Source organism: Brassica napus, chromosome C8, assembly GCF_020379485.1.
Source record: "Brassica napus cultivar Da-Ae chromosome C8, Da-Ae, whole genome shotgun sequence".
Lineage (NCBI taxonomy): Eukaryota > Viridiplantae > Streptophyta > Magnoliopsida > Brassicales > Brassicaceae > Brassica > Brassica napus.
The window spans coordinates 31,241,527-31,263,012 of NC_063451.1; the positions used below are offsets into that span (position 1 = coordinate 31,241,527).

Below are 21,486 nucleotides of genomic sequence, written 5' to 3' on the forward strand. Positions count from 1 at the left end.
GTCTCTGTTCTGTTCAGGGTGTTGAACAGGGAGGACGTGGATGTACTCATACTCATTTATATAGTGGATTTTTGAGTGGACTACGGTTTCGTTGGTTTTTCCTTCTCACATCGAGGAGGTTTTCCAACGTTAAAAAGTGCTTGTCTCATTTAGTTTATGGTTATACTATATCCTGCTATCGTCGAAGTATTTTCCTCACAGGTTCACACAAGGTCAGGGGAAAACAATCTGGCCGTTACATTCCGCTGCGCCTCGTGCCCGCTTTTCCCCAACAAAGTGGTATCAGAGCTTCTGGTTTTTAGAGCTTTGGGTTTGATAACTTCGGGTTATTATTTGCTTGTGTGAATGATGGAGAATATGGGTAGGATGATAAGCTTGAATGGTGCTAACTATCATCTATGGAAGGACAAGATGGAGGATTTGCTCTTTGTTAAAGAATTCCATGTTCCAGTCTTCGAGGAGAAGAAACCTGAGAAGAAGACGGATGAAGAGTGGAAGCTGCTGCATCGCCAAGTGTGTGGGTTGATAAGGCAGTGGGTAGATGATAATGTGTTGCATCATACTGCGACTGAGACGGATGCTCGTTCTTTGTGGAAGAAGCTGGAGCAGTTGTATGCAAGGAAGACCGGAAACAACAAGATGTACATGATCAAGAAGTTGATTGAGCTGAGGTATCAGGAGGGAACTCCGATGACAGATCACTTGAATGTGTTTCAGGGATTGCTCAACAAGCTGTCTGATATGGGCATCAAGTTTGATGATGAGATTCACAGTCTGTAGCTCTTCGGTACTTTACCGGATTCTTGGGAGGTTTTCAGGATGTCTCTTTGTAACTCTGCATCGGAAGGTGTTATTTCGATGGATTCAGTGAAGAACAATGTTCTTAATGAGGAAGCAAGAAGACAGTCGAACGCTAGCAGTTCGCGTTCAGATGTCTTTGTTACTGAGTCAAGGGGGAGGAGTTCGAGTAGAGATCCCAAGAGGGACAAGAACAAGAGCAGGAGTAAATCTAATAAATTTGCTAATATGGAGTACTATTTCTGTCACAAGAAAGGGCACATGAAGAAGGATTGTTGGAAGTTGAAAAACAAGCAGCAAGGTAATCAAGAAGAAAAGGTGGATCGGGTGACTGTCACCGAAGATCAGTTTCTCATTCTTCTTGAGGGTGATGCCATTAATGTTGCATGCCAGGACACCAGTTGGGTGATTGATAGTGGAGCTACTACTCATGCTACATCACAGCGGGATTTGTTTTCTACCTATACTAAGGGTAATTATGGTTCCGTGAAGATGGGAAATGATGGTTTGGCTCAGGTTGCTGGTATTGGTGATATTTTCTTGGAGACTAGTCTTGGTACTAGACTGGTGCTTAAGGATATTAAGCATGTTCCTGATATTCAGATGAATCTGATATCTACGGGAAGACTTGATGATGAGGGTTATTTCAGTTTGCACGGTGGTGGTAAATGGAAGCTCTCTCGTGGTTCTTTGATTGTGGCTCGAGGTGAGAAGTCTTCATCTTTCTATTGGATGTAGGCTAAGGTCTCCAAAGATGTTGTTAATGTAGTGGAGAATGATGGTGCCATGGAGTTATGGCATAAGAGACTCGGTCACATGAGTGAGAAGGGAATGTTTGTGTTGTCTAAGAATGAGGTGATTCCAGGAATCTGTAGTTTGCACCTGCAGAAGTGCTCGCATTGCTTTGCGGGAAAAAAACACAGGGTGTCTTTCAAGTCTTATGCGCCTTCTAGGAAACCCGAGGTACTGGATTTGGTACATTCAGATGTGTGTGGTCCAATGAGGATAAGATCTCTTGGCGGCGCATCATATTTTGTGACTTTCATTGATGATCATTCAAGGAAGTTGTGGGTATTTCCTATGAGAACGAAGGATCAGGTGCTGGGATATTTCAAGCATTTTGTGGCGTTGGTAGAGAGACAAACGGGAAAGAAGCTGAAGTGTATCCGCAGTGATAATGGTGGAGAGTATTCTGGACCATTTGATGCTTATTGCAAAGAGCATGGAATAAGGCATCAGTTCACGCCACCTAAGACTCCACAAATGAATGGGTTGGCTGAAAGGATGAACAAGACGATTGTCGAGAGGATGAGATGTTTGATCTCACAGTCAGGTTTATCGATGACTTTCTGGGGAGAAGCTTTGAACACGGTGGTTCATGTGCTGAATTTGTCACTGAGTGCTCCACTGGATGGTGATATTCTAGAGAGGGTTTGGACTGGTAAGGATGTCTCTTACAGTCACTTGAGGGTCTTTGGGTGTAAGGCATTTGTTCATATTCCCAAAGATGAGAGATCGAAGCTTGAGATGAAGTCACGACAGTGTGTGTTCATCGGTTATGGTCAGGATGAGTTCGGGTACAGATTTTATGATCCCGTTGAGAGGAAGCTCGTAAGGAGCAGAGATGTTGTGTTCATGGAAGATCAAACGATAAAGAACATTGACAAGTCCAAAAAGCCAACTCAGATTTTTGAGGGTTTGATCAATACAGAGGCTACTCCTTCTACATCGGTCCACGGTGAGGTTGAGGTTCAGGTTCAGGATAATACACCTAGTGCAGATGCTCCTGCACATGAAGATGGTAGTGGTGATCATGGTGACGATCATGGTGAGACACCAGCTACTGAGAACCAACCTACTGTTGTTAGAAGATTCGAGAGAGGTCTTAAACCGTCGACAAGGTATGATTCTAGTGAGTATGTATTACTTACTGATGGGGGAGAGCCTGAAAGCTATGATGAAGCTTTGGAGGATGAACACAAGGATATGTGGTTTGGAGCCATGGATGAGGAGATGGATTCTTTTGAGGAGAACCATACTTTTCAGTTGGTGGAATTGCCTAAGGGCAAGAAGGCTCTGCTTAATAAGTGGGTGTACAGAATTAAGCATGAGGATGACAATTTGCTACTTCGACACAAGGCTAGATTGGTTGTGAAAGGTTTGGCAGCGAGCCTTGATCTAGAGGTTGAGCAAATGGATACGAAGACTGCTTTTCTCCATTGTGATTTGGAGGAAGAGATTTACATGGAACAACCGAAAGGCTATGTGAAAAAGGGCAAAGAAAATTTGGTTTGCCGCTTGAAGAAAAGCCTTTATAGATTGAAGCAAGCACCAAGGCAGTGGTACATGAAGTTCAAGTCTGTTATGGGGGAGCATGGTTATGTAGAGACTGATTCAGACCATTGTGTATTTGTGAAGGTGTTTGGTGAAGATGATTTTATCATCTTGTTGTTGTATGTCGATGATATGTTGATTGTGGGCAGGGACATGGACAGAATTAAGGAGCTGAAAGATCAGCTCAGTGAGTCATTTGCCATGAAAGATATGGGTCCAGCGAAACAGATTCTCGGTATGAGAATTGTTCGAGATAGAGGTGAGAAGCTGATTCACTTATCTCAGGAGAAGTACATTAAAAAGGTACTTAAGCGGTTTCACATGGACAAGTATAAAGTGTTGAGTACTCTTCTTACTTCACACTTAAGACTGAGCAGTCAACAAAGTTCGAAGACCTATGCAGAGAAAGAAGATATGGCGAAGGTTCCATATGCTTCTGCAGTGGGTAATTTGATGTATGCCATTGTCTGTACAAGACCGGATTTAGCCTACGCCGTTGGAGTTGTCAGCAGGTTTCTCTCCAATCCGGGAAGAGAACATTGGAATGCTGTGAAGTGGATTTTGAGATATCTCCGAGAGACTTCTGACATGAAGATTACATTTGGGGGCAAGAAGCCTTTGCTGGTCAGTTTCACTGATTCTGACATGTCTGGAGATGTTGATTCTAGAAAGTCTACTTCAGGTTACTTGGTAACGTTTACGGGTGGAGCTGTAGCATGGCAGTCAAGGCTGCAAAAGTGTGTTGCACTATCTACCACCACTACAAGAAAACACAAATTTAACGACGGCCAAAATCGTCGTTATTTCCTCGTAAAAGAAGACTTCTTTTACGAGGAAATGGCGATAAAAGGCATTTCGTCGTTATACGTTTGTCGTAAGAGAATATTCGTCGCCATTTCCTCGTCCATTAGCGAGGTTATATTTTCCCCGTAAAGAAGAATTAAGTTTTCCTCGTAAAGACCATGTGGGCTTTCCACGTAACGCGGTCGTTGTGCTTCCTCGTAATAAACTCGAAAAGGATTCGTCGTAAAAGACCCGCAAAAACCTCTAAATATATTCGTCGTAATAAAAACGTAAAGAACACGAAAATATTTCGTCGTAATTGAATCGTAAAGTATACGAAATAGAATCCACGTAAAATCCTCGTTAATAGTTCCTCGAGATTTTGTCGTTAATTTTCCTCGTTAATACATCGGGAATTAGCGACGAAATTACTTTGTTTTCTATTTACTAAATTTATAAATAAAAATTATATTTATTTAATTTATTAATAAAATTTTAATTGAAATTAAATCGAATAGAAATTTTTTTTTGGCCGAATCAAAATGAAATTATATAATATATAAATAAGTTTTGAATTTTAAAATACAATAAAAAAAAAAAACTAATGCTGCATTGCCGCGTCGTAGAATTCCTCGCTCCTTCTCGAGAGATCTGCCTCGTTGCCTTGCACGGATGTTTCGCCTGGAATGGGGTTTTGTTGTTTCATGGTCCTGAACATGGCCTCCCATTCCGGATTTGTGGCCGCTATGACGTCCAAGAAGTTCTCGAGACCACTCATACGAGCTGTGAACGACGTTTTTGTCGAGGCCAACTCGTTTTGTGTCGACGTCAGCTGATGTTGTGTCGTCTCCAACACGTCGCGCAGCTGAGAGACTTCATCATCCCGTCTCTGGCCATAAGAGGAAGTCGCTCTCGGAACATCGTTGACGGAACCAATCCCCAACATACGTCCCTTTTTCCTAGGAGCGACCTTAAAAAACAATAAAATATATATTAAAATTTAAATTTTAAAGTAAAATGGAATTAATAAAAAATTTATATAAAATTTACCTCCTCGTAAATTTTATCCACTTCTATTGTGGATAAGACGACGGGTGATCCGTCGGCGGACTCCTGCGCCAGCTGGGTCTCACGCTCGTCAATACGAGCTGCCACATCATTGTAGATCTTCTCAGACTTCTCATCTACAAATCCGCCCACCTTGTTCTTGTGGGTCCGATCGAAAAGTTCCATAAGAGTCGAAAAACAGTTAAGAAAGTTTTTATTATATATATATATATATATATTAAAAATCAAAAAGTTAAATATTTAAATTACGTACCATTTCCAAACGGACGCGGGCGTGTGGCTTTTGGCCCGTACTATGTTGCATCGCCCTGTGGCCGTGCTCATCTACCGAGTTACGGGAGGCGGAGCAAGACTGGGCGACTCTCATGGCATCAGGATCCCTCCAATAACGGATGAGGCCATCCCACACGTCCATGGTGATGGTTGAGGGTTTGCCCCGCTCATAGCCCTTCACGATCCAGTCACCCTTCCAGTTGGAGACTGTGTCCAACAAACGTTTCTTCGCCTTGTCGATAAACTCTTTCCGCACCTTCTCAGTGACCCCCATGGACCAATTAAATTTTTGCTGCAAACAAAAAATATTAATAATTAGTTTAGAAAAATAAAATTTAAAAAAATATAAATCAGGAATAAATTGTAAAAACTTACAGCGTAAATCTTGAACCACGTCCTTCTGATGTAGATCGGAGTGGATTTCCAGTTGGGATGTGCCATGGAGAAGTAACCTTTAATCGTCTCGGTTACTTCTGTTGCAAGGCAGTTATCAACCCCAAACCTAAAAAAAAAACAAATTTAAAGTTTTAAATATTTATTAAAGTCACAAATGAATTTAAAAAAATTAATGTAACATACATACCAGAGAGTTCCGTCAGGTCGGTCGGGGTCTATGATCGGTAAGCCTTCTCTGCCTGGCAAACCGAGAATGTCCTCAACAGTGTACTGAGAGTAAGGACAACTCGGTGGCACCATCAAATCAGCATGAACCTGATTGGCGGGCATCTGAGGAGGCACATGAGGAGCTGGCATCGGATGAGGAGCTATCGGAGGAGGCACATGAGGAACTGATGGCGATGCCGTAGAAGAAGGCGAGACTCTCTGAGAAGATTGAGTCTCGGGGACGGTCTCCTGCTGACCCGAAGAACCGGGAGCTGAAGAAGAACCGGGAAGTGAAGGCGGGTCTAACCGACTACCCGGTGGACCGAACATCTGCGAGTAGTGAGCAGTACGCTGGTGCTTGCGAATAGTCTGCAAAATTTAAATTTCTAAATTAAAGTCAAGAGTAAAAAAAAAATTATGAACAGTATTAACTACGTAATTAATAAAATTACGAAACCTAAATTTTCTAAACTAATTTCGTAAACTAAATTCCCTAAACTAATCACCTAATCTAAATTCCCTAAACTACTTAGAGAGGAATGAGAGACTTACCATGGTGAGAGGAAATAGAGAGGCTGTAGAGAGGAAATAGAGAGGAAATGAAGAGGGCCTGCGGTTTCGCCTATATATAGGATTACGGTTCGTCGAAGATTAATCGCAAAATAACGAGGAAAGACAGAGGCCCGTCTTTCGTTTCGTCGCAAGGCCCACGCAAATTAACGAGGAAATACAGAGGCCCGTGTTTTTTTTGCGAGGAAATACAGAGGCTTGTCTTTTATTTTACGTCGTTCTTGCGACAATTTTTGTTTTTATCATCGATTTTACGTGCAAATGGCGAGGCTTTTTTTGCTAACCCCTAAAATCTTAAACCCCAAACCTCAAACCCTATCTTTCTTATCTCCAAACCTCAAACCCTATCTTTCTTATATTTCTTATCTTATACTTCATATATTTCTAACCCTTTAACTTCAATATATATATTTTTTTGAATTTGAAAGGTTTAATACGTTGAAAAACAATTTTACAATATCTTACGTATCAAATATGAAAGGTTTAATATGTGTTTCTAATATCTTACGTATCTCGTCATATGTGTTTCCAATATCTTTTTTCTCTTTTTTTTTTAAGTTTATATAAAATAGAAAATAATTTTTTTTAGGGTTTGCACATTTGGGGTTTAGGGATTTGGATTTCATTTTAGTTTAGGGTTTATATTTACCGACGAATTAACGACGAAAAGTAAAATAAAAAGCGAACCTCGCTCATTCCACGTAAGTTCACGAGGCTCTTACGACGTTTTCATCTTACGTGGAATAAGCGAGGTCCGCTTCTTTAATTATAAAGCGTCTCTTATTCCACGTAATTTCACGAGGCTGTTACGACGATTTTTGTTTTTATCATCGACATTACGTGCAAATAGCGAGGCTTTTTTTGCTAACCCCTAAAATCTTAAACCCCAAACCTCAAACCCTATCTTTCTTATCTCCAAACCTCAAACCCTATCTTTCTTATATTTCTTATCTTATACTTCATATATTTCTAACCCTTTAACTTCAATATATATATTTTTTGAATTTGAAAGGTTTAATACATTGGAAAACAATTTTACAAATTTTGAATTTGACATATCACACAACAAATCAAACACACTCTACAATTTTGAATTTGACGTATCTCGTCATATGTGTTTCCAATATCTTTCTTCTCTTTTTTTTTTAAGTTTATATAAAATAGAAAATAATTTTTTTTTAGTTTATATGAAGTAGGATGGGGAGTTTTAGGGTTTGCACATTTGGGGTTTAGGGATTTGGGTTTCATTTTAGTTTAGGGTTTATATTTACCGACGAATTAACGACGAAAAGTAAAATAAAAAAGCGAACCTCGCTCATTCCACGTAAGTTCACGAGGCTCTTACGACGTTTTGTCTTACGTGGAATAAGCGAGGTCCGCTTTTTTAATTATAAAGCGTCTCTTATTCCACGTAAGTTAACGAGGCTATTACGACGTTTACTGTTACCGTGGAATATGCGAGGTAATGTATTATAAATCGTCGTAAAATTCCCGTGAGGTAACGTGGAAAGTACGACGACTGTCTCTAAACCCCTAAAACGAAACGCCAAACCCCAAACCACATCTTCTTTATCTTCTACTTCATATATCAAACACTTCTATCCTTTAACCTCAAGCAATTCATTCTAATCCAAACCGAAAATTATAAAAACACAATTCCTTTACTTATAATTAATGTCGATATCTTATTTATAAATAAACTCCCATTATCTTTAATTATATATAATAAATCAAACTCATACAAATATCAAATACATTAATCGGATTCATCGACATTCTCGTCATCACTTGAAACATCATCATTTTCATGAAACTCGTCTTCAACAGCTTCCTCCGTGGGATCTTCGGTAAGATCTTCATACTCGTGATTATGCGGATCAATGAGAAGGATGTCATCAATTTCTTGTTCAGGTTCATGAACTTCATTTATTTGTTCTTCTTGCAATGGTGGTTCTTCTCCTATGATGATTCGTCCTCGAGGTGTAACTTTGATCACGGCTAACCAATTTATACCCGACTCTCTCATCCGAGGGTATGGAAGGAAGCTAACTTGGTCTGCTTGTGAAGCTAAGATGAAGGGCTCGAATTTGTTGTACCTCCGGCCACCGTTGACATCTACAACACCGAATTTGTTCAACCGAACACCTCTATTGACGACGGGGTCGAACCATTCACACTTGAAGAGGACGCATTTTAGCTTCAATATCCCTGGGAATTCGACTTCAATAATCTCCGTCAAGATTCCGTAGAAATCTGTTTCTCCTTTCACACAAATTCCATAGTTACTGGTTGCCCGCTGTTTACCATACTCATATGTGTGAAAAGTATAGCCTCGTGTGAAATACATCTGTGATGTGGTGACCTTTACAAGTGGAGATTGAATTACTTCGTGTAACCACTTAGGATAATCTGCATCGTCGTCATAATCAACCTATTTAAAAATAAAAAGAACGTTGAAATACAAATCATTCATGTATGAAAATTTTAAAAGTATTTGATTAATACCTGATTCTTCAACCACTTAACAAAGTGTTGATCTTTTCTTTTGTCTACGTCACTTGTGGATATACCAGGAAATGTTTCTTCGACTTGTGAAACAAACATGCTGTAAAATCACATTTTACATGAATTAATCTCTCTCAATTATATAATGTATACTCAATTTAAGTTACCTTTCAAAATAACGCATCAATGGATCCTCGCAATTGAGTAGAATATAGGTGTGTGCACTATGAGCGTCTTCTTCACTCGACCACCAAACCTGTTTTGATTTCCCACCAAGTCGTCCAATCTGGCTAAAGATTTCTGGAACACCAACAACTGCATATGTGGGCGCAACGCCACCATCATCATATCTTCTTGGAGCTCTTCTTCGGGTACGTACTTTTGACGCAAAGTAGTACGATGTGAAGTGAGAAACTTCTTCTGTCAAACTTCCAGCAATTATAGAACCTTCAACTTTGGCGAGGTTCTTTGCTTTTCCCTTCAAATATTTCATGGCTCGCTCGTACTGATACATCCATCCGTAATGTACCGGTCCACGAAGCAATGCCTCATATGGGAGGTGGATAGCTAGATGCTCCATCACGTCAAAAAAGCCTGGAGGAAATATCTTCTCCAAGTTGCACAATAAGATAGGAATGTTCTCCTGAAGCTGTTCTACGACTTCTTCTTTAAGAGTGCGTGTGCTCAAATCCCTGAAAAATGCTCCAATGCCTATTCCAAAAACAATTAAACACATTGTTAGTCAAATACTATTATTGTAAACTAAACCAATTTAATATTATTGTCCTATTGTAAACTACCTGCAAGTGCTTCATGTACGTTTGTTGGAAGTAGCTCCGCAAATGCAAATGGCAGAAGTCGTTGCATAAAGACATGACAATCATGACTCTTCATCCCGGAGAACTTTTGACCCTTTTCAACACATCTTGAAAGATTTGAAACATACCCATCAGGGAACTTCACTTCTGATGCCACCCAATTGAATAAAACCGACTTTTTTTCTGAAGACAATCTAAAAATTGGAACGGGAACTTGGCCATTGCTTTTTATATGTAACTCACTTCTTGAGCAAATATCCGGCAAGTCCAACCTCGATTTTATGTTGTCTTTTGTCTTCCCTGGGACATTCAATATTGTATTCATGATGTTCTCAAAGAAATTCTTCTCTATATGCATCACATCAAGGTTGTGGCGCAGAAGAAGATCCTTCCAATATGGTAACTCCCAAAATATACTCTTCTTGTGTCAGTTGTGATGAACACCGTAAGAATCAGGCATATTACGAGGGACATGCCAATTACCACCCCAGCGAACTATTTCGTTAGCTCCGTAGTAGTCGATTTGCGCTTCAATTTGTTCTCCAGTTAGATATGGAGGAGGAGTGTCTCTCACAACCTTTTTGTGCCTAAACAAATTCTTGTTTCTTCGGTACGGATGGCCAACTGGAAGAAATCGACGGTGACAATCGAACCAACTTGTCTTTCTACCATTCTTCAGTTGAAATGCATCTATCGTTCCATTACAATATGGACAAGCTAATCTCCCATGTGTAGTCCATCCAGACAACATCTCATAGGCAGGAAAGTCACTTATGGTCCACAAAAGCATCGCTCGCCTCGTAAAATTCTTCTTCGTTGAGCAGTCATACGTCCTCACCCCTGTTGACCACAAATCCTTCAACTCTTTTATCAGTGGTTGTAGGAAAACATCAAGTGACCTTTTTGAATGCTTCGGACCGGGTATTAATATGGTCAAGAATAAAAACTCCCGTTGCATGCACATCTCCGGTGGCAGGTTGTATGGCGTAAGAAAGACTGGCCACAATGAATATTGTCTCCCTGACATTCCAAATGGACTAAATCCATCTGTGCATAATCCGAGGTACACATTCCGGCTATTGCTAGCGAAATTCGGATGTACTTTGTTAAAATGTTTCCAGACTCTTGCATCTGATGGATGAGTCATCTCACCATCCGTCTGAGTATGCTCGGCATGCCACCTCATCTTTCCAGCAGTCTGCTCCGATTGGTACAATCTTTTCAATCTATCTGTAATTGGTAGGTACCACATCCTTTGGTACGGTACCCTATTACGTCCCCTTTCTTGCGGCTTGAATCGTGGTTTCTTGCAGAATCGACATTCTTCCAACTTCTCATCATCTCCCCAGTAGATCATGCAGTTGTTGATGCAAACATCTATCATCTCCGAAGACAACCCAAGACTATAAACCAGTTTCTGAATCTCATAATAAGAATCAGCAGACTCATTGTCTTCCGGCAAATACTCTTTAAATAAATCTGCCCATTCGTTCATGCAACTTTCAGGTAGATTGTGATCAATTTTAATATTCATCTTTCTAGCAGCCAATGACAATTTAGAGAGACCTTCTCTACAACCACTGTAAAGTGGTTGATTTGCCGCATCTAACATTTCATAAAACTTTTTTGAATCTATGTTAGGTTCTTCATCTTCATCATCATGAGCTACGAATGCATCAGTTACCATATCATGAACCCTATCATAATCTACCATTGCCTGATCCTCCTGATGGTAACTATGTGCATTATGCAATTGATGATCAACCGGTTCTTCTTGAAGGTTGTTATTACTACTACTAGCTTCATTCTGATCATAACTATAACCTTCTCCATGTTGAAACCAGATATAATAATTTGGCGTGAAACCTCTATTTACTAAATGCTTCCAAACATTTTCACGATTTGCCAACTTTGAATTGTTACATTTTCTACAAGGACAGAATATTTTACCGCTTTCTTGGGCGAGCAGTGTAGAATCTGCTTGATGCATAAAACGCTCCAACCCAGCAAGATATTCTTTCGTCACTCTCCCATTAGCATCTCTATGCATATACATCCACCTCCGCAACTCGAAAATATTTCCCAAGCCCGACATTTTTTCACGTTTTTTTTTCTTGTTGGTGTGCTTAAAATTATGTTCAAACCTCCATATTTATAGAAAATTTTCGAATCTGGTAGTTGAATTTTGCTACGAATTTACGACGAAATATTAGGTTGGTGGCAAAAAAAACGTGTTAAGTTGGTGGATCTCTCGTTCTTTCCTTGTAAGTTATTTCCTCGTAAAAATCATGCTAATTTTATGACGAATTTGCGACGAAACACATTTTTCTCGGAAAAACCACGTCAACTTACGACGATTTTACGAGGAAACGCATTACTCGGTATTTTACAAGGCCGTTACGAGGAAACTTTATTTCCTCGCAATTTCATCGTTAAGTCAACGTAATTTCACGAGGATTAGTTTTCATCGTTAAATTTCCTTGCTAAAACTGTGTTTTCTTGTAGTGCACTAAGGCAGAGTTCATTGCTGCAGTTGAAGCTTGTAAAGAGTTGTTGTGGATGAAGAACTTCTGTGAAGAGATCGGTTTCAAGCAAGAAAAGTATGTGTTGCTTTGTGATAGTCAAAGCGCCATCTGTCTCGGGAAGAACTCTACATTTCATTCGAAGTCAAAACACATTCATAGGAGGTATCATTGGATACGAGATGTGGTTGCTTCTAAGGAAGTGGAACTGGAGAAAGTTCATACAGATGATAATGGAGCTGATATTATGACAAAGTCTTTGCCGAGGGGGAAGCTTGAAGTATGCTGAGTGATGGCCGGAATGGCTGTTTCCTCCACCTAGTCGGAGGGGGAGTTTGTTGGGTTCCTTCTAGATGGAGGAAACCCATTGGGTTTGGTTGGTGATAACCAAACCTGGAAGTTGGGCCATTGGTATTAGTCCATGAGATTAATATTGGGCCTTGGGGGGTTAGTGAGACACATTATAAAGTCTCTTAACCTAATTTCTGTGGTAAGCAGAGAAAGTTAGACTTGACACAAGAAAGAAGAGTGCTTAAGAAGACTCATTAGACAAAAGAGAGAAAAAGAGAGAAAAAGACAAATTTCGTCTGGGTTTGTCAAGGCAGATTTGGAGGGTCAAACGGATCCTGTTTGGGCTGATATTTTGTGGGAAGCTTCTTCAGTCAGTGGGTTAAAGGTTCACCGAAGGGATTTGGATTTCAACTGTTGGATCTTCTGTTGTCTGGGTTTTAGTGAAGCTGGTCGTCACAGTTCTTCAGCAGTGCTGTCTTGAGTGTTTGGTAAATCCGACAGTTGGATCTTCTCTGATTGAGCTGAAATTTGGCAGAGGTGTTGTTGACTTGTTCATCTTGGATTTGTACAGTGGGGTTAGTCTCTGGTTGTCGGAATCCTAGTGATCTGAGGTCGTCTTGTGGCTGCCTGTTTTGAAGCTTTTGTTGTTGCTCTCTTGTTGTTGTTGTTTTTGTGTTGGAGATAACTCTTTGTAGCTAGAGTCTCTGTTCTGTTCAGGGTGTTGAACAGGGAGAACGTGGTTGTACTCATACCCATTTATATAGTGGATTTTCGAGTGGACTACGGTCCCGTTGGTTTTTCCTTCTCACATTGAGGAAGTTTTCCAACGTTAAAAAGTGATTGTCTCATTTAGTTTTTGGTTATACTATATTCTGCTATCGTCGAATCGTCGAAGTATTTTCCTCAAAGGTTCACACAAGGTCAAGAAAAAACGATCAGACCGTTACATTCCGCTGCGCCTCGTGCCCGCTTTTCCCCAACAATCTAGGATACTTCGATTATTATAAAATATACTAAGACAAAGATAGTATATATGAACTCTCAGAAACTGTCACTCACAGCCACGGGTCTAGCAAAAGGCCCCTAAAGTCTAAATTAAACTACATAGAGAGATAGTGACAAATTATGTCGATGGAGACAAGGACGCAATCAAGGTGATCAAGTTTCCTTATTTAGAAATACGGCGACCAAAACACCAAGCAGTGGTCAAGATGGACCAATTCAGCCACTTTATCTTCCACGCCTAAAAAGAGAAGTCCATCATGTTGTAGCAAAAGGTCTCAAACAGAAACACGGCAACAAAAAAAAAAAAAAGACACGACTTAATAAAAAACATACTTAAGATTATTTCCTAATTGTAACTAGCTAGACAAATGAAAGTTTACTAAAAAAACAAGGGAAATTTGTTTTTTATAGCAAAAAAAATGATAACTATGCCCTTTTAAACTAATCTCTATTACTTTATGTCCCATTAAAATAATTTTTTTCAAAATAGCAGTAATGTCCTTAAAATTGTAATTTTTTAAATAAAATATATAATGAGTTCGATCATACGGGATCGATCGATTCGAATTTTCAAGGTCCAACGGATCGATCGATCCTGATCATTATGCAGAACAAAAAAACGCAGAGTATATACTGATCGACCTGGTCCATTTCACTCGATCGGCGAAGGTCGATTTATATAGATCGACCGATTTCTCAAAAGCAAATCATAAGTTAACTACAATTTTCGTAAAACTTGAAACATCATAAAAATGAAAAAGTTTCACTTGCATGTTTAAGTCGGTAATGAAATATGATCTCCTTCCTCCAAAAAAACCCCCTAGAAACTTGATAAAACATGTACTATGGCTGTTGTTATATATGGTATTTCCCCTCTCCAAATTCCAATTTTTGTTTAGAGCTATAAACTCTAATAAAAGGAGATCAAGGAGAAACAGATCATCAGTATTTTAACTAATATAACATTACAAACAGAGCCGGTCCCAGTATTTATGAGACCAGAAGCAAATATTAATAAAATGGCCTATAAATTAGTTGATTCTAATATTTTTTAAAAAGTTAAAGAGGAAGAATCGAACCTACTTCCTCTTGTCAACATAAGAGCATCGCAACCATTAGTGCTGTAGATAACTTTTGTTAAATTTGTGGCCGCTAATTAACATAATCTCACGGCGGCCGGAAGCACAAGCTTCTTCCGCTTCCGTCCAGGGCCGGCACTGATTACAAATAAAAACATTTAGGACTGAAACAAAAGTTGACATGTTTGAATTAGAAACCGATATCCAAACAATTTCCACCTACAAAAACACAAGATCTTCCTCTTTCCACAATTTTCTTTTTAAATCCGAAATTAGTCCAAATTAAAAACATATAAATATATACTCCATAAAAGCAATATATTTATCTTTTTTTTTCCTCTCTGAAACCACAATATTCGTTGATAAATCATAGCTTAATTAAAAAGGGTAGAAAGAGCCAAACAATTATCAGCCATCTTGTACAAAACCCCTGCGGATTTATAAATGGCGTTATTCCCCGGAGTTCCCTTCATTGTCTCGCTGCAAGTATCGTAGTCCGTTAACGCAGCACTAAGGTTAATGTTAAGGCTAAAACGGTCACCTTCCTTAATGTTCTTAAGGGCCTTGTCCAAATTGTCAAACGCGCTATTGAAGTTAGACAAACAAGTCGAAACACATCCGTCAAGTACTTTCAGCTCTTTCTTGGCGATATCTCTGGCATGCCTCGTCCTCTTCATAAGCTCTGCTATGGCCACATCAGTAGCTGCGTTCACATTCTTTTGACCCTTAATGGTGCCTCTGCACAGTGCAGGAAAATCCGTCACCGTGCAAGGGTCGTCGAGAAAGAGGCTAAACGCTGCAGCGCTTCTGCATGAGGCGGCGAGGAGGAGGAAGATCATCCCGAGGATGGTCATATGGGTAGTGGTTGACATTGTGTGTGTAATATATAAAAGGAAACGTATATATATTGTGTTTGTGATTGAGCACAAGGTGGTGGATTAGGTTTGATGAAGAGGGAGGAGGTGAGTTTATTATATATATGGGCATGCTAAACAAATTTATATTTAGTAATTTTTTTTTTGAACAAATGATTTGTGTGAATATCCAGCGGTGAATTAGACCGGAACATATCTATTTTGGTATGCTTGTCAGTTAGGCAAGTAAGTGGTTGTTGTATTGTTGTTCTATTTAGGGGAATAATCATGGTTTGTTTCAACATATGTGGAACTTTCTGTTCAACTGATTTGTGTTTTAAGTTGCATGTACTTATATCAGCATATATACGGTATATAATATACCTAACGATTAACGAGTTGATGAATATACAAAGAATAATTTGGTTTGGAACAAAGTGGTAATTGATAAGATAAGAGGTGGATCTTTCTGGATATTACACTGCTAACAAACAAAGAATGAATGACTAATGGAGGAGAGTAGGGTTTGGGCTAGTGTGATTCGTTGTGGTGATTAACTATCGTGTGTGATTATTGCGTTTTAGAGATAACTTTGTGTAATTATTTTGTATACGTTGTAACTTTACAATTACACATGCAAATAAGTATAAGGAAGTATACGTTCTGGCATAATTTTTACTTTCTATCTTAATTTGCATTATTTTGGATAACTTGTTTATCATATGAAGATGTGCAATGGTATGGCATATTACATTTGACTTTAAAGTCTCAATACATCCAAAGATAGATATATAACAATTCCTTTACATTTAAACAGTACAATCTTCAATATCCTAAAACAGAATTTTTCTTTAAGAAAATCAAAGACAGAGACACTGAGCTTATCTGGGAGTTGAAGTGCCATCGAATGCTATCGTTTACCTCACAGCGACCAAGTTCCCCATGAAACCACCGCTAATCTCATAATGACGGGCACTTGAGAAGCCAGCTTCTGAAGCAAGAGCCTCCAGCTCTTCACCTACAAAAGAACAATTCAGACAAATGGTAAAGATGTTTCAAGTTTGATGCTTTTAATGATGTAGAAGTCTGAGAGGAATATATACAAAGGTGAAATGTCACAAGTCCCATAAAGAAACACAACATGATTATACAATATAGCAAGTACACAAAACCTGTTAGGTACCCATTGATTGAATACTTAAGATATTCATACTCCTTTGCAAGATCATAAAGAGTAGCCACAGGGACAACTACATTGTCAATCATCCAATCCTTCCAATAACCAAAACCAACCAGCCAAATTAGTTTCCTCAGAGAAACATAAATTCTAAATTAAACAGAACCACACCTCTCAGTTTAAAAAAAAAAAAAGCACCTGCATAAATGTAGTAACCGATTGGTTGCTCTTATTGAAATCAAGTATGGACACTCTCGAACCTGATAACCAAACAGAAGACAACTAAGCAAATAGCACAAAGTTTTTGTATACAAATGCAATGTATACTACCTGGTTTCAGAACCCGATACACCTCCCTCATGGCTCTATCTCTATCAACAACGTTTCTGAGACCATAACCCATCGTAATAGCATCAAATTCACAGTCATCAAATGGCAAATCAGTAGCATCACCTTCAATCCACCTATGATAGAATACATATTAACATTTTTTCCCCAAGAGATGTTACATCACCATCAACAAAGCATGAATGTTACCACTAAGTAGTGCTCACTCTATACACTTGTAGCAAGACCTCACTCTAAGTTTCTGTCTAGAAGCTGCAACAGCTAGTTGTTCAGAGGAGAAATCCAAACCCATCACCTATAAATCCAAACCCAAAAGTAATGAACAAGCAAGCAATCCACATTTCAAAACAAGACTAAGCCAAGAACAATTGCCAAATCAAACCTTTCCACTTGGACCAACTTTCTCAGACAAGAGAAAGGCTAAATCACCACTTCCACAACACAAGTCGAGAACTTTATCTCCTGTTCTCGCTCTAACCTCAACATAAACGAGACCCAACATCAAAAAGCAAAGATTTTTAAAAACAAACGAAAGAGATTGAATTTTGTCTAACCCGCTCCAGGAAACAGCCATGTTCTTCCAGATACGATGTTGTCCTAAGCTCAAGAGATCGTTCAGCTACAAAAGTCGTACAAGAAAGAAAGAAGCTTTAAGGAAATGAGAAAAAGAAAGAGAAGAGAAGGGGACTGATTCAAACGTTATCGTAAACGGGAGCAATGCGGTTGAATAGAGTCTGACGTTCGTCGGAGGAGCTCGAGGACTTAACCACCGATCTCCGTCGCGAATGGAGCTGGCCTTGGCCGGGGAAGGTCACCGGGAAGACGATACCGAGTAGAGACGCCATTTCAAGGGAGGTGAATTAAACGATACGGTCATGTTGTTTTGTTCCAGCTACACGGGTTGGGTTGTCTGGTTGCAGATCTGCAGTTAGCTATTGGGCCGCTTTAGGCCCACTAAAAATCTTAGACCCAGCTTAAAAACTTTAAACAAAGATGGGACGGGGTGTAGTAAAACTCATGGGAGGTTGTAAACCATACGAACCGATCAACAAATTTTGAAAATTCAATAGTTTTTGTTCTTGATCTCCAAAAGATACATTAACATAACCGAAAGAAATTCAGGTACCTGAGATAATGAAAAGGTTTCAATAAGCTATGTCATATACAAAATAAAATGGAACCAATAAGCAAATCGACGTCAAAGATATTTTTGCATGTAAAGTGACCGTTGATATGATTAATGAGAAAAAAGATCATAAAAATAAATATATTGACAAGTATACACAAAGATATGATTCACCAAATCAGAAAGAAACAATATATAAGGATATAAACTCTTCTGAAATAGAGAAGTATTTGGATCAATAGTCTATATACTAAAAAGTGTAAAACAAGTGGAATAGAAATGAGTTGTTGCTCAGAAAGATCAATATGGAATTGATTGTAAAGAGACATAGTCTATATGGTAGATGCAACTCCTTTCATGTTCCTTATTAGTCTGGCAATAAAGTAAGAACTTGAATTATAAAACCCACTGGAAACTGATAATTCGTAAGAGATAAAATCCTTAAAAGATAGAATCCCTGAAAGATTGGTGATATCAAAATCATGTTCCCGGAAACTCTAGCTATTCGATCAAAATATGCTTTATGGGATATCTGAAGTATTTGAAGTTAATCAATACATCTTTATATATCAAGAAATTATAGATCAATAGAGTCACTGATTTGAATATAATCAAAAATTCCTCAAGAGTTATAGAAAAGTTGTATTTCAGAAAAAAAACTCTTATTGTCTTATGTAGGCCTGGGCGTTCGGGTACCCGTTGGCATTCGGATCGGGTTTTTCGGGTTTTCGAATTTTCGGGTTTACGCTTCTAGGTCTCATACTAAAATTTTATTAGTACGGGTCGGGTTCGGATAATAACACTTCGGGTTCGGTTCAAAATTGTATTGCATCATAAAATCCATAAAGTAATCATATATCATACGGATTCGGGTTATATCGGTTCGGTTCGGATATAACCAAAATAAAAAACAAAATTTTTGAAGTAAAACATAAAGAAAAACATTTAAATTAAATAAAAATTAATCTATCACATATAAAATTGGTAAAAATAATAATAAAATGTTAAATCAAGCATGAAAACAAACATCATTTGTAAACAATATGTACTGTCTTATAGAGAGTAGACTTTTTATTTCAATGAGTAAGTTATAAAATACTTATTTATAACTAATTGTGTACTTAAAGCATTTATTAGAATTTTAATATTTATTATTATATATAATATTACCACAAATATTGAATTTAATAATTGGAATACTTATATATGTTTCAAAATATTTATATTGACTATTAATTTTGGATTTTTCGGGTTACCCGTTCGGGTTCGGCTAATAACACTTTGGGTTCAGATATTTTTTGTACCACCTTACAAGACCCGTACGGATATTTTTACGTTTCGAGTAGGATAACGGGTCAGATTTTTTGGTTCGGGTTCGGTTCGGATTTCGGGTTACGGATTTTATGCTCAGGCCTAGTCTTATGTATTCCAAACTGGAGATCTAAAATGAGATGTTATTGTAAAGATCCTTGAAGGATTTTATTTCAGATGCTCATATATGTTTGGTCTTGAAGTATCATATTTAAAGTGTTATTGAGCAAATTATTAATCTTTTTCATAACCAAAAGATGTAATTTCAAATGACAAGAAAGAAAGTCATAATAGTAACTTTCATAGTTACGAATGAGTTACTCGTATGTACGACATGCAAGACGAATGTCTAAACGGTTGTATGTAAGAAATTTGGTTTGAAGTCCAAATAGACCAAGAAAATATTGTCTATACCAGATAAGAATTGTGGACCAGAAGTCTATAGACCTTGAATACTCTAATGGAAAGAATATTATGATTGGAATGCATATCCTGAAGATATTGCTTTCCGGGAAAGAAATGTGAAATATGTGTGGTTGTAATCTTTTCCCTCATCATGATTTTTATCCCACTTGATTTTTTCATGACAAGGTTTTAACGAGGCAACAAAAAACACACAAATGATAGACACATGAAAGAATTATTATAATTTCAAAGTTGAAAGTCTATCACAGATCTAAAATCTTTGAAATCAAGATAATCGAAAGAAGATCAAATCATATCAAGACTCATACACCGCTGAAGAATGGCGGTGTTCTTCTCACGAGTTCATTCAGATCTCGACGTATGTACACATGAGAGGAAGTCATTACGCGTTGCACTCTTTTTCCATTAACCATGGTTTTTCCCATTGGATTTTTCTGGTGAAGTTTTTAACGAGGCAACATTACGGTGTTTTGAAAGTATTTTGGTACAATGGACATCAAAGAGAAGTGTTATGAATATTGTGATGATTATAAAAAGTCTTGTTCACCAAAATTTACTTATATTTGGTCTCCAAACTAAACGCTCGTATTATATCTCTATACAAAGAGTTCATTATTCATGGAATAATATACACTAATTCTTCTTTCTCTTTTATGTACTTATAACAAATATAACCAACTGAGTAGTTTTTTTTCTTCCAAATTGACCAAGTATATCAAGATATACAACAATTTCATTTCAACTCAGCAAAATAGTATCCAGGACCAGACCATATAATCCGAATTCAGAACCTAACCAAACTAATATATTGTTTGGTTAACTTCAGTTGACATTTTTCAAAGAGTTATTCTTGGGTTCACCCCTTAGGGTGAACCTCTAGATTCACCAGCCAATAAGATTTTATTATTTCAAATTCGATATTTTTTAAAAAAGGAAACAAAATATTATCAAGTTATATTATGTTTTTAAAAAAAAAAAGTAAAAAAAAAAATAGCAGCTACAGAAAAAAGAATTAAAAAAATATTTTTAACATCGTCAGCAAAACACTAAACCATAAATCATAATCCCTAAACCCTAAATCCTAATCCCTAAACCCTAAATCCTAAACCCTAAAACCCTTGGGTAAACCTAAACCCTTGGGTAAACCCTAAACCCTTGGGTAAACTCTAAACCCTTGGGTAAATCCTAAACCCTTGGATAAATCTTAAACTCTAAATAAAAACACAAACCCTAAAACTCTAAACCCTAAATCCTAAACCCTAAATCCTTGAGTGTTTTAGTGTTTAGTGATGTTGATTTAAAGTTTAAGATTTATCCTAGAGTTTAGGGTTTATCCAAGAGTTTAGAGTTTAGGATTTAGGGTTTAGGATTTAATGTTTTGCTGACGACGTTAAAATTTTGTTTTTTGTAATTATTACTATTTTTTTTTTATCTTTTAATTTTAAAAAAATAATATAATTGGACAATATTTTGTTTTTTTTTTTAAAGATATCGAATATAAAATAACACAAACCTATTGGTTGGTGAACAGTGAACCCAAAAATAAGTCTTTTTCAAAAGGGAGAAAAGTGAAAACTAATTAAAACGTTTGGTCA

At 37.8% G+C, this 21,486-nt stretch overlaps 2 protein-coding genes across 3 annotated transcripts; both read right to left on the reverse strand.

Moving 5' to 3' along the window:
- Positions 1-12,149: 12,149 nt before the first annotated feature.
- On the reverse strand, positions 12,150-16,023 carry BNAC08G06300D (pectinesterase inhibitor 12). The gene has a single exon (XM_048766535.1). It carries the CDS (start codon positions 15,519-15,521, stop codon positions 15,024-15,026), a length of 498 nt encoding a protein of 165 aa, XP_048622492.1. The 5' UTR covers positions 15,522-16,023; the 3' UTR covers positions 12,150-15,023.
- A 209-nt stretch (positions 16,024-16,232) lies between these two features.
- LOC106411915 (2-phytyl-1,4-beta-naphthoquinone methyltransferase, chloroplastic) lies at positions 16,233-17,930 on the reverse strand. 2 transcript variants are annotated; one of them, XM_013852776.3, is made up of 8 exons: positions 17,727-17,930; positions 17,583-17,647; positions 17,411-17,501; positions 17,235-17,323; positions 17,011-17,144; positions 16,879-16,940; positions 16,687-16,775; positions 16,233-16,521 (listed from the first exon to the last, which is right to left on the reverse strand). In XM_013852776.3, the coding sequence occupies exons 1-8, from the start codon at positions 17,871-17,873 to the stop codon at positions 16,518-16,520; spliced, it is 681 nt and encodes a 226-aa protein (XP_013708230.1). In that variant the 5' UTR covers positions 17,874-17,930; the 3' UTR covers positions 16,233-16,517. The 2 variants fall into 2 exon arrangements, with proteins under 2 accessions (XP_013708230.1, XP_013708229.1); XM_013852775.3 differs by having other exon boundaries at positions 16,676-16,775.
- Positions 17,931-21,486: the final 3,556 nt, after the last annotated feature.